General features: G+C 45.8%; 1 protein-coding gene across 8 annotated transcripts in view; it reads left to right on the top strand.

The window, feature by feature from the left end:
• The window catches only part of LOC119178073 (PAT complex subunit CCDC47), a 613,343-nt gene extending 599,694 nt beyond the window's left edge, over window positions 1-13,649 (top strand). For all 8 annotated transcript variants that reach the window (XM_075894166.1, XM_075894179.1, XM_075894151.1 and 5 more), the window contains one exon: window positions 11,697-13,649. In XM_075894166.1, coding sequence (XP_075750281.1) covers window positions 11,697-11,768 — 72 coding nt within the window. In that variant the 3' untranslated portion in view covers window positions 11,769-13,649. The remainder of the gene's footprint in view (window positions 1-11,696) is intronic.
• The last annotated feature ends 484 nt before the right edge of the window (window positions 13,650-14,133 follow it).

Genomic DNA, 14,133 nt, shown 5'->3' with positions numbered 1-14,133 from the left:
AATGTGAACTAAATGGAAAATTTCTGCGAAGGTACTTCGTACCTTACAGAGTAGTTCGACATCTCGGCCAACTCAACAATGAGATTGTTTCTGACGGCATTACAAACTTTCAACGGCGCCGTGCTTGAGCTGAAGTCGTCCATGTTGTGCGCCTCAAGCCATTTCATGCACGAACTTGAGGACTGCATTTCGCTGTTGTTGCTGTGCTTTATTGCTTGTACATATAGTTTATTGTCTTTATAATTGCACCTTTGTCTTTAGTTGAAGCATCAGGACAATGCCTTTATCAGAGTGGTGCAATGCCACGTTTCTTTCCTCAAGTTTTGCTATCAGCCCGTTACACTACGTTCAGCGCGAACCGTGCCTACAATGTCCAAAAAGCTTCGAGAGTGTAGTAAATTGTTTTGTTAAGATTGCGCCCACTTCGTGAACATTATAGAATATTCTGGAATCTACGGCGCCGCTAGCGATAACACTAGAACATTCTATGGCAAGTACATAAATGCCGACATGCTTCGCCGCTTGTCAGTTGATCGACGGCCGACGCTCTGCTCATCGCTATCAGTGCCAGTGTCTTGCTGTAATATGACTTTCCTTGAACTGGTATAGCGCATTATGGGGAAGAAGAAACGGCCGAGCAGACCGACACAAGAGGACAGAGCACTAACTTCTAACTTCCTCAGTTGGAAGTTAGCGCTCTGTCCTCTTGTGTCGGTCTGCTCGGCCGTTTCTTCTTCCCCATAATGCGCTATACCAGTTCAAGTACGACAAACCAACTCGCCCAATCTTCAACACTCGATGACTTTTCTTTTATGTGGCCACAAGTTCGGTCTAATAAACAGTCTAATGTTCGACCTGCAGTCTGCTCCTTTCATCCACGTCACGACTACATGACCATATGCAGGTGCTACGGTCCCATGCTTTTGCATGGAAAATTGAAGGTGATTCCTCAACTGTTCGATATATCCGACTTTAATATATCCGAGATCGACTTAATTTGAAGGCCTGCAGCCAATTCCGTGTCACACACGGTCGTAAATGGAATTATGGATGGAGCGTTGTAGTTTTCCTATCATTGCCATCTTTACCACACTGTTCGTGCAGATGAGAATATTGATGCAGATTGCACCGCTTGGGTGAAATTGTTCGTGATCAACATTTCATCATTTAGCATTGCATATTAGCGGCACTTCATGCTTGCCACACTCAAGGCATTGTCCAAATTGACAGGTTTGCAGCCAAGTATGATTAAACTAATGAGAGTTCGATGCCATTGCAATAGACTCGCAATAATTGAAACTCTGATTTGACTGATATGTGGGGTTTAACATCCCAAAACCAAATACCGACACGGTTTGAATTGAAACTCTGGTAATTCATACTTTCGGTTGATTTCTAAAAATTCAATTTTTTTGTTGGCCCTCTATTCTTCCAATGTATTTAAAAGCCTCTTAATTCAAACTTCAATATTTGGTCAATTCACACTATTTCATACTAGAAAATATCTGCTGCTTTCCCCATACTACTTAAAAGTTTGCATGCTTATATAATCCTTTAAGCGTGCTTTTGAGTGCTCCTGCTCTTCCAGCAGAATTTGCCTTAAGTCCACGCTTCTCTCTTTTGCGTCTCTGCACATATATGGAGACCCTTCTCTTTTCAAGGCCGCATGCGGAGAGAGAGAGAATGAGAAAAAAGAAAGCTGTCGCGGAAAGTTCTCCTTTCTTGGTGCAGAGAGTAGCAGCCATGGTAGCAGTGGAGACGCAGTCTTGAGAGGGAAATCGCTTTGCACCACAGTGCGGCTTCTCGGTCATGTGACCCCTGAGTGCTTCCTCAAACCTCTCCGCCGGCTGTGTGAGGAAGACGGCTCTCTCGGTCACGCGGGGCATGACTGTAAGGTCGGCGCGGGAGTTTTAAAAGAGCCACGCCGAACAAGCGTCAAACTTTGCATAAAACGATCTACTTAATATACTACTGTCGGTTTTTTTTTATAGACTATTTGTTAGACTAATTTAGTTCGTTATATTCATGTACCGGTCAATTTTACTTTGTCACAACGAGGTTTAAAATGCATAGTTCTCAATGGAGCTTTCAAGGGGAATTTCATTTACTTCATTATATTCATTATTTCATTATATCCTGTTACGTTATGACGAGGTCTAAGTGTACCTCATCGGACGTCAAGGACTTTGTGAACTACAGGTCTTTTTCCTCGGCGCTCAGCTGACGCAGATCCTGCGACAACTCGCCTGGCCCTTCTCGTCCAACACCAGTAACAGGGCCACAACCCCCAAGTCAAGCCCCATTGCATGAGCCCGTCGTTAGTGTGAACTTTCTAAAGACACTTTGCAAACTCAAATTGCTTGTCTTGTCTGTGCTCGTTTTTGTTTGAATATGTGTTTGTGTGCCGTGCCAGCTACGTCTCTTTCTTGCTGCTCTAAGCAGCATCTCTGATACCACTCGTAAAGCCTCCTCCCGTGAATGGTGCAACGTTAGGATAAAACCTATTGAGAAGTGCTCCACCCCGATAACCAAAGCATGGCACTCTTCATTACTTACTTCCCCTTCGTTGATCATTGATAATTGCCATGGTTGTCAATAGTAATTAAGGAGCTCGAAATGACCGGCAGGTCGCAGGATCGAATCCCGACCACCATGGCCGGATTTTCAATGGAGGCAAAGGTGCTCCAGGCTTGCCTATGTAGATTTGAAAAATTCCACGTGGTTGAAATTTCGAAGCCTTCCACTATGGCGTGTCTCGCAATCAAATTGTGTTCAGACAAATACATTCATTATAATTATGTGGAGGATAACACAACTGTAATGTATGCTTTTATTTGAAATTGGAAATGGCCCTGAGAGCACAAGTTCCTCGTTGCCTTGCTTCTCCGTGCCATCGCTCTAAAAGCGCCTTTATTTGGCTGCTGATTTACTGCAAATAAGATGTCTAGCAAGTGCAATATATACCGTATTCACTCGCATAATGAATGCTTTCTTTTGCTGAGAACTTCAAGCAATGTTAGGGGTGCTATTTATATCTACCATTTACTGCTCGCGACGCCTATCTCGGGAGAACTATCGTGCTTTCAAAATTACAAGCGAGATGGCACAATGACTGCACATCGCCAGATCATCACGATGTGGCGGTGGCGCACTCTCATTTTCCACGCATACTTCGCCTCGCGGAGATGGGGGTAGGGATGGTCGCTCACGCGTCGTGGGAGAGTCCTACCTTTTGGGCTTTCACTGGAATGAATCTGTTTCAGGTACTGGGTGCACAAAGGTCACTACACTTGCTGCACAGTATGCATTTGCGAAAAAGGGCGCTTTTCAGGCATAGCGAAGTGACAACTGTTACGCTTATTCGCGTTCATCCGTACCTGTGAGTACGTTTCGTGCGTAATTTATGCATGAGAAATGCGGGACATGTTTCAATCTGCTTGCCATTCTTTGCGTGACCTTCCACTTTGTTGCTATCGCATTCATTGATTTGCCTTTGTGGAAAGCTGTGACCTTTTGGGGTTGAACAAAAAATGGGGTAATACAAAAACATAGTTAGGTCGCTTAGCCCTAATCAATAGACATACGCATACACTGTATAGAAACAGCTTCTTTGTTGAACCTCACTAATCTGTAGTGGTTGATAGCGCTATTATTTGCAAACTGTCCCCACGCCACCTGCACACTCCGTAAAAGGCTTTCTTTTCTTGCAATTGATTAACTGCAACAGTGGTATCACCTGTGATCTTGAGGGGCGCCCAGAAGCAAGCTCTACGACGCACTTTGTCTACCCCATAGCAATCTCGCACAATGACTGCGATGACGCCGATGACATTGCAGCCGCATTGTAGCAAGCTATCATGGAAGAATCAAAACAAACCATTAATAACGAAATGAACGACAAAATATGGCCGCCGCCTCGCTGTCCACATGAGAAGTGACTGTAAAGATGTAGGCTATATCTTGTGTTCAGTGAAGTATGCGGGGATAACAAGCTTGGTAAGCCAATTGCAACAGAAGTGGAAATCGTGGGTGCTACCACGTTGCGCAAATCGTCACGCTCTTTTCTGGGTGACGAGCGATTTTTCTGGTTTTCCAGAAACTTGCGACGCGAATGGGACGAATGCTTCTTCTCTACACCCATGGCGACAAGTCTTGTCATCATTACTCAAACATCGCAAGCATGTCGCTGGGCGTGTTTGCAGTCGGTTGGCGCAGGCAGTTTCGTGACCTTCGCTCGCTGTGTGCTTGTCAGCTGCGATGTATCTACTCTCGCCCCGTTCGTGAACCCTGCTGTGGCACATGGATAATTAAAAAAGAGAAGGGATGTACTACACACAAATAAATAGAAAAACAAAACTGCACACTGCAGTGGTTGAAGGGGAGAAGGAGTGAGCCAAGGGGGTTGGGCATAATGAAAAACGGAAAAGATCAAGCGTTCAAGGAGGAGCCAGGTATCGATTTGCGGGCGACGGGACTACAGTGAATGAACGTAGGAGGTATGTTTATTACGGGGGAGATAAAGATATCAGAATTCTGATGACTGAGGTTGGGGATGCATTTAGTATGTGAGTGCGTTCACTACGCGAGTAAATAATACTTTTTGCTATTGTAATGCAGTGAGGTCAATTGTAGCCATGCCATTGTTTTTAGATACCTACAAGTATGCTGAACATAGTGGTCTAAGATTAGGCTTATCAAGCTGTTTAGCATTTGTTTTCTATTTCCAGACTTCACATTTGCATTCAAATTTTGTGCTTCCATAGATCACTATAAGGCTGAAACGACATGACAATGTGTGTTGGGCAAGCTATATTACACGAGCGTGTTGCATGAGAGCAAGAGACTGTGCGCCACCACGACAAGATAAGGGTGCTGATGATTCTTGAGGAGACCTCGCTTAAAATATGCAAAATGCTTATTTATAAAACATCTCTGGTGCCTCCTTGCACTGCGTTGTTTTGCCCCTTCACTAGCCACTTTAATCATCTCAGACCTTTAGCTGGAGGGACTTGGAAGGACTTGGAAGGCCTCACTGATGATGGCCTCATCTAATCATTGGGCCAAGTGGTGTCCCACTTGTTTTTCAGACAGGAACAATAATTTAAAGAACGGGTCCTACACATGGTAGGAAAAACTGGAGCAGAAACCATTGGTTGTTTTTTTCAATCTCTAACAAAGGGTGCACTAAAATCGTCTTACAAGACTAACAAAACTAGAGAAATTCTATTATAACTGAACTTTATGTATGGACTTGCAAAAACAATGTATATTTATGTATACATGTATTCATATTTGAAAGAAAACACCAACACATTCCTCCTTGCAAGGTGACCTAATTGGTCACCATAGATAAGGGAATCAGGTTGAACATCGCAAGTCAGGATATAAAACAGTGAACACTTCATTAAAAGCTACCTAATTAGACCTATTGATGTATGGGTATTACTTGCTCTATAAACACATGGACGAGAGGAGACAGACACCACGGGTGCAATCTTTAGTTTTGTCTTGTAGGTGTTCGGGACCATTGTGGGGGGGGGGGGGGGGAGTTTCTTAGTCTCGAAGATAAAAGCGCATTTTGTTGTTTCAATAAATCAGTTTTGAGCTTGCGCCCGCGGTGTCTGTCTGGTTTTGTCGGTGTTTGTTGCGCAAGTAATAGCCATGAATCAGTACCATCTCGCCCAACTTTCAGTACTCTTGTTAGACATATAGCTCTGCACATTTCTTATTACAGCGAAAGCAGTTATGAGATCAAAACTCAAGTTACACGCGGCGCCGTAGATGTCTGTTGCCGCCTCCGCTGTCCGTAACCACTATCGCGACTTGCCTTAGGCAGGCTTGATGGCGGGAAAGGAATTGCGTTTATATGAGTAATAGAACAGTATATGCACTTTAGAATAGCAAAAGAACAACGAGGTTTCACACAATGCGAATAGCGTAACGAGCCCTATGCTCCAACCCTATACAAAAGCTTGTGTTAGGGACGAAGCTCCTTATGGCGTAGGCTGAACGCCTCCAGTAGTTTGTACCCACCCTTGTTTTCTACAACCGACCATAGATGGCACTCCTTCCACTATATAACGAATGCACCCACCCTTGTTTTCTACAACCCGCCATAAATTGCACTCCTTGCACTGTATATAACTAATGCATATACGCTGAATGCCTAGGTACGCGGAGAACAAGTGGCTTTTTCAGTCTCTTGGATAGTCGCCGTACGTGGCGTATGGTTGGTGGGGCATGAACGAAGCAGAGCGGTGGGCGCATTGTGCAGGGTTTCGAAGCAGGCGAGGGACACACCACGCTCTTGGAGTGAAAGGACACAGCAGACATGGTCGGTACAAACAAACAAATACATTTATTTAACTACTTTTGAATTACGATATCGTCCGCCGAATCGATACATCAATCGTAATTAACCCTCTAAGACATCCGCACACAATATTATCATACACTTCATGACAAACACAATAACACACCCAAGGCGGCGTCGCCAACGCTTGACTTACCACGAGGGGCCCTGGCGCGAAGCTTGTGGTGCCGAGCACCGGGGACCTCGCTACAAACAACTGTTTGCGGCAACCGCCACGCGCAGAAGAGACTCACTTAACTCTCGCCTGCCACCAAGGCTTGCTTCTGCCAGGGGTCACCGCCGGTGCTACCACATGATGATGATGAGGATAGTGGTGGGCAGTGCGAACACAACGCCATCTATCGCCCGGTAGTTGTCACCCTCAAAATGTGGCTTTTGGGCGAGACACGTGGCCACGCGGCGCAAACAACTTTACAGGGGTTGTCAGCACCCTCACATCTCCCTAATCTTAATTAAAAGAATATTCCGAAAAGAACAAAGAAATTAGCTACACAAGCTTTAACAAAAAAAAATCACATCACATGTCTCTTTATGATGTCCTTGCCATCACACCGCCGCCGGTCGACACTGCTGTACTGTCCGGCTCGACTTCACCTCAGTACCGGTCCTGCAACAGCGTTGCCGTAGGTGTGAATAAGCTCCACTCGTGCCGACGCGTCTTCCAGTTGCGACCAGCACTCACGAGGGTGCTGGACTGCAGGCAGTTGCGCAGGTCCCAGGCATCTCGTTCGCCCGACCTTACGACCGCATTCCTGGCCAGCGGCGCTGACGATGTGCAGACGACAGCCAGCCGTGGATTACAACACTACCGCTGCGTACATTCCAAAACACTCGACAGAAACAATGAAGCAGGCCTAGGGAAGGGAGCTTCGAGCTTTTCGCCCCCGTGGTACGATGGTGAGTACTGCTAGGTAATAATCGGCGGTGGCCGAGACACCCATCAAAATAAAACAAAAGTCACTTTTTGCTGACTTGTGCATCGCAAGATAAAAAAAAAAAGTGAGGGAAGCAGCGTGCAACCCCTCAACGCCATGATCTTTCTGGTTGTGCCACGTACGACAGGCGGCTGCGCAGAGCCTCAGGCCTAATGAGTCGCTTGGCAACAACAGGCATCCACCCAGCACCCAGCCTAGGCGTAGAAGAGGCAGCCATGAGGAGACATCCACTCTTTTAAGTGGCCCTATCGCTCGCCGCACACAGCAGCTTACCGAGCGATCGGCGTCCCCTGTCCCAGACGGTGTAGCGACGCCACGGCGTCAAGAAGCAGTGCCAGACAATAACCGCGCCCTGCTTCCTAAGCCCAAAGAGATAGAAGAAGCTATTTACAGAAAATCGGACCACCCACGTGCTCTAGGCCTTGCTCACCCCAGGATGTAGACCGCATGGCTCTCGTCCAAGCTATTATTAAACGTTTTTGAAAACTAATGACAACAAAGAAACCACTTGCGAGCAAAAAAAAATAAAAACTCAACCTGCCGACAAATTCAAACACGTCACAAATACCAATCTCCTCGCTTCTCAACAAAGCACACCGCCGAGGCTAGCAACGAGAAGTCCCCCCCTTGGCCTACTCTTCTCCGGCTGTAACAAAAGCATGTACAGGACCGTGAAAACTGTCGTCTAATGCTCCAAGAGCTCCACATTGGGCAGCCAGTGTGGGGCCTCCTTGTGGTGAACTCCACGCCATCGCCACGCTTTTGGAGTGAACGGGCACAGCAGAGGCGGTCGGTACAAACCAAACAATACCCACATTTATTTAACTAATTTAAGACGACGATATCGTCCGCCAAATCGATACATCAATCCTTACTAACACACTTGGACATCCGCACACAATATTACCATACACTCCATGACAAACACAATAACAGGACAAACATACAATAACATGACAAACACAATAACACACCCAAGGCGGCGGCGCCAACCCTTCGACTTACCACGTGGGGCCTTGATGAGCAGGCCGGGGTACCACGTGCAGAAGATACTTGCTCAACGATCACCTGGCACGATAGCTTGCTTTCCACCATGGTTCACCACCGGCCCTATCACTGTAGCTACTATGATGATGATAGTGGTGCTCAACGCGAGCACGACGCCATCCATCGCCCGGTGGTTGTCACCCAAATGCGGCTGTTGTCACCCAAATGCGGCTTTTGGGCGAGACACAGGCACCATGCAGCGCAAACAACTTTACAGGGGGTGTCAGCACCTCCACAATTGAAGACGCTTGCACTCAGCTTCCTGGGCTCGCGTCTCATCAGTGTTTCCAGCGTGCTGTCTGGATTCTCAAATGCGATCAGGCACGTGGATGCATGCACGGACGAATGAACGCTTCGCCCCACTCATCATCATTCACTCTGTGGATATGCTCTGATTTTTTAAATGTGAAGCATTTCTTAGCGAACTTCAACGACTCTGAGCGTATCTGTCTATCCATCTAGCCGCCTACGAATTTTAGCTCTCCTGGCCGTTTCGATAATGTATCGCTACCAAACTTGGTATGGCATAACATGACTGTATGGAGAACATAGTTGACAATTTATTCACAACATGAAAATCATGACATGTAAGCCATGAATGTCATGATTTACATTTAATGGTCCTGCAGCTCTTGCGGTGGTTTCCTTCAAATGGCATGTTGCAAAACTGGTGTAATATGACATGATTGCATGGCAAACACAAGCGGCAGGCCCTAGCATAAAAATCATGACATGCTTGCCATGTAACAACATGACTACATGGCACGCTCATGATGCACTCGCAGCCGTTTTGCTAGCGTCACATATACCAAATTTGGTATTACAGTATGTGAATGGATGACGAAGGTATGATACTGGTACAAACATGATAAACATGACGTGCATGTCATGACTACATGCCACGCTCATGATGCGCTCGTGGCTGTTTCGCTAGCTTCACATGTACCAAACTGAGTATTACGCGACTTGAACGGACGATTTAGGTAAATGACACATCCAAACATGATAATCACGACATGCATGTCATGTAACAACATGACTACATGCCACACTGATGATGCGCTCGTGGCTGTTTCGCTAGCTTCACATATGCCAAATTTGGTATTACGTGATGCCAATGGATAACTAAGGTATGTGACCGGTGGAAACATGATAATCATGAGATGCGGGTCATGTGAAAACATCAGCACATGCCACAGTCAAGGCGCCAGTACATTTCGATGCGACGCAGTGCGCGTGCTCGCCAGCGTTCATTTCGTCGCGTCACGCCGGGGTTGCCGCTCCAGGTACCGGTTCTGCCATGTACTCGCAGGCATGCGCCGTGCTGTGTTCCTTTCACGCATACGTGTTTCAGCACATCCAGCTCCCCCGCGAAAAAAGGGAGATGCAGTGTTGTCTGAGTAACGCATTGGCGTGAAATGCACCTTGTCGCATTTTGGGCCGGTTGCCGTCAGGCCGCGCCAAAGGACGCTGGTCGCGACAGGTGTCAGACCATAGAGTGCTGGTGTTTTGATAATGTAGCATTGCTGTGCCCAGCGTGCACGCGCGTCAATGCTACATTGGAGTATATTGGGCCCTTCATGATGGGCTCGTGGCTGGTTTGCTAGCTTCACATATACCAAATTTGGTGTTACGTGATGTCAATGGATGACGAAATATATGACTGGTGCAAACATGATAATCCTGACACCCGTGTTATGCAAGAACATGTCATAGCGTGCTCGCAGCTGTTCGTTAGTTCCACATATACTAAATTTGATATCATGTGACGTGAATAGATGAGAAAGGTAAACGACACATCCAAACATGACAATTATGACATAGAAGTCATGTACGGCATCATTTACCTCCACCTCGTTAGGTTGTGCTGATTTGAAAGGTTTATCAATATTTCTCATTTGTGCTTTGCATATCATAGATTGCCACTGTATGTGAGATCTGCGAATTTTTTTATCACCTATTAACTGTGGTGCATACCCACTTCAGGCATGATTCCTCATCGTTATGAGCGACTACATGAAGGGTCGGCACAAAATTTTTTTAGAGTGTTTTGTGGATACAACATTTCTCAGAAGAAGGAGGAAAAACAGCAAAGCGAATGCTGCTCTACAACCCAGAAATTATTATTATTAATGCCTGAGTAGGTATCCAGTAAATGTGTTCGCAGAAATTACCCAATGAGTGTTTAGAAAAGGCTCTAAAAGGCCTCTCTTGTAGATTTTGCTGTGGCTGTGCTGCGCCTTCTGCTCAGGCATGGCAGTTCTTTTTTTCACTTTTGTTGCATTCGTTTTCCACCTGCAAAGTCTCTCAAAAAGGCTCAGTGCAAACAGCACCTTATGGGTCTAAAAGGTCCGTGATTATTCTAGATCACTCTGTCAAGATTGTACGCGAAATGCGAACACTCGATATTATTCTAGAGCTTGCGCGACGACCTGTGATAAGGCTAAATATTCGACAGCACATGCATAAACGCCGACGTGCTTCGCGGCTTGTCAGTTCAACGACTGTGGACGCTCAGTTCGCCGCTATCCATGCCAGTATGTATCGCTGTACGCTGTCTTTTTGTTCACTGGCCAGGAATTCAGCCGAGCAAACAATTTCGTCTTGGACCTACACTCTGCTCCCTTTGTCGACGTCACGACACCGTGACATCCGAGTGAAAATAAGAAATGCGCGTGACAAATGCCACTCGCATTACTTATTTTTAAAGACAAATATGTTTATTTGGCCGAGAACTATGGCATAAGCACTGTCTATCAGCTAAATGTTAAGTGGATATCGAGTTGGAAAATGGTTATTCAGCATATAGTGCTTTTGTGTCGTCATTTTCTTCTCTGTCAGTGATTCATTTGTATTGGCCGTCGTAAGCAAGACCCTCCCTTTCATTCATTGAAGTAAACAGGAGGGGGAGTCACTGTGTTTGTATGTGTCTTGGTAGAACATGTTAGCTTTATCTTAACGATAAATTCTTAGTAGCATTATACTGCAGTGCATGAGAAGCTTGTTTGCTGTTGTTCAGCGTATTGTAATGAAGCGTTCTGTCATGGCGCATTCTCTCTTGAGAATATGTTTAATTAATTACATCAGTTTACTATAATTATAAGCACTTGTATAATTGCCAGTCTCACTGCAGTCACTCAGAGCTGTTTATGACCATTACTGCAGCTCTCAGCAAATACTAAAAGTGTATATTTTTTTTCTAAAATGATGCAGTGTGGTCAGACTGCTCCCTTTCAATTGGTCAGCTTTAAAGACTGCTGCTTGTTTTATTTTTTGCTAGTGGTATCTGCACAGACCAGCTTTTCTGTGGTCATGGTGCTCATTGCCAGAACTCTTTTCAGGAGCGAGAGCATCGGCGAGAGCTCAAGCGTCGTACACCCAAGATGAAACAGCTCAAAGTGAAGACGCTCTGAACTGTTGTGTGTGCCTGTGTAGGTTTGTGTGTGTGCGTGTGCTTCCAAAGCATCAAGTCAAGGCAGGCCTGAGGCAGCAAAGCATGTCCGTTGTGTGGTGGCTGGTGTGATCCTCCAAGTGGTCAACAGGGATAGTGAATGACACACGGGACTGTGCCGTGCATGGAAGGCCCTATCCAGATGAATTTATATGTTATAACATGTACAGGGAGCCGGGCTTAGAGAAACCCTCAGAAATGATATTGATGTACTTGAAACACTTATGTCAATCATACGAGCCTCGATCCTGAAACAGCATTAAAAATCATACACTGGCATAAAGGCCTTTCCACCAGTCATAGAAAGGAATTCATAGACATTCACAGACATATTTCAGTTGCCCTTGTGGTGGACCTTTCTCTGTCATCCTGTTTTTTCAAGGTACCCCACTGACTTCATTCAGTAAACAAATAGCACAAGTATGGCTCAGTTTATGTTGATGTCTCTTTTGACACTGATGGCATGTAGATAATGACGTCGAAGCTATTGGATGTAGTGGTTGAGCAGCATGCAGTGCGTGTCTCCATGCCAGTGACATAGATAAGCTCTTTCCATTGTTTGAACAATCTTAGCTATTTGTCTTGTTGGTTGGTATATGCCATAAGTGACTCTATCCCCTTTTGTAGCGAGTGGTACAGAGACTTTCAATATTGTCTGCAAAGAGCTGTTGTTCAACTTCTGGGACATGATCACTCAGTAAAAGTTTTACCTGTCTCCTTCAGAATTGTGTATTAGGTACAAATGACGCTGTTTTCGAAATCTCTCCAGGGTGTGGACATTATGTTGACGTATGATGCTTTGTCTCGTCATTTTCCTTACAGGTATGTCTTTCAGATTCCACTGTCAAACCAATAATGTGTGAATAGGTTGACTGGTATGCATTAATGCTTCACTTGTCGTTTTTTTTCCTGGTATAACTTCAGAAGTAATCATAGTGCAAATTAGGAATTTCTCTCCTTTTGCCATTGAATATTGTATACCACGAGCACAATGGGGTCTCAATGAATCAGTCTTGAGGAGAGCCCAGGGTTTTGCTTGAATTATCAGAAGTTCTCATAAATGTGACTCGCAGCGACATGCAAATTTATGGTGTATTGTTTATTGTTTCTCGGCAGTGGGAACTATACAGGAAGCTCAGCATGATTGTCATCGAATTTTTTATATGTCTTCAATTATACTGGTACAGCTTTTCTTGGGCTATACCAGTATGTACTAGTAGCCAGCTCCTCACCCTTTGACTCCGGAAAGGACACAAAGTTGTCTCTCTCTCTTGCAGCAATTGCACTGGTGCATATGCATGTGTGTAATAGGGAGCTAGAGAAGCGTATGGTGGCGCTGAGACTCTGGACAGGCAGGGCCATCTTTGGTGGAAAAGTAGAAATCGGGGATGCATTTCTGGCGTTTTTTCTTCCCGCCAACACGCTGCCGCTCGATAACGAGCTCGTGCAGAGCGCGCGCAGTGCGTTTGAGTCACTTCGCATTGCACCGCCTGCAGTGCGGCTTCAAAAAGACCTCCGAGGTGGACGAGCATTTCCAAAAAGTGAATTTAACAAAAAATGAGTAAAGCTCGTTAGTCAATGTGGAGCAGACGATAGAATACGAGAAGAATACACTGCGGAATGCATTTCTCCGGTCCGTGACAATACCGTGTACGACGTATGCCTCGAGGTAAGTATCATTTTGTGAGCATGAAGCCGCGAACTCTATAGATGTGCTGCATTGACATTTATGAAAATCATGTAATTGTTGTTTTGATGTGGTATCTAGCGGTAGCAGCTGTCTACTGTGATGTACAATCGTTTGGGGCATGCCAAAAAGTTAATAAAAACTAACCTAAACGGCCATGGCATTGAAATGTCCAAAAAGATTTAGAGTCATGGGCTCTATGTCAAGGGAGCATGACCCGCTGACTCCGTTGCGAGACAGCAAGCTAAGCTTTAACCACTGCGAGTCAAGGTGAAGTGCTTGCCTCGTTTATCCGGCTCTCGTATCATACCATTTCTCGTGAACAAGGCTCAATTTTGGGTTCCTCGGCAATCGATACAGCTTTAGACGTGGAGATGCACCCTTGATGTTGTCTGCACTGTTCTGGCAGCCCACGGCACAACAATACTTCGGACCTTGCCGGTGCTTCCGTGTGATTGCTTCTTCCATCGTGCAAAGGCCACTTCACACAGCGAGCGTCTCGTTTTAGCGTGCCAAGCTGATGGCACGGCGCCGAAGTTCCCCGCACCGACTGCAGAATGCGTTCTGTGCGTGTCGCACGTGCTCCCGCTTCGGCAAAACACTGAGTTGCCTGCGCCCTCTGCCGCGTCTATCCCCAATT

The sequence above is a fragment of the Rhipicephalus microplus genome, chromosome 1 (assembly GCF_043290135.1).
Source record: "Rhipicephalus microplus isolate Deutch F79 chromosome 1, USDA_Rmic, whole genome shotgun sequence".
Lineage (NCBI taxonomy): Eukaryota > Metazoa > Arthropoda > Arachnida > Ixodida > Ixodidae > Rhipicephalus > Rhipicephalus microplus.
Note: the sequence above shows the minus strand (reverse complement) of the source record. Positions and strands in the feature narration are given on the sequence as shown.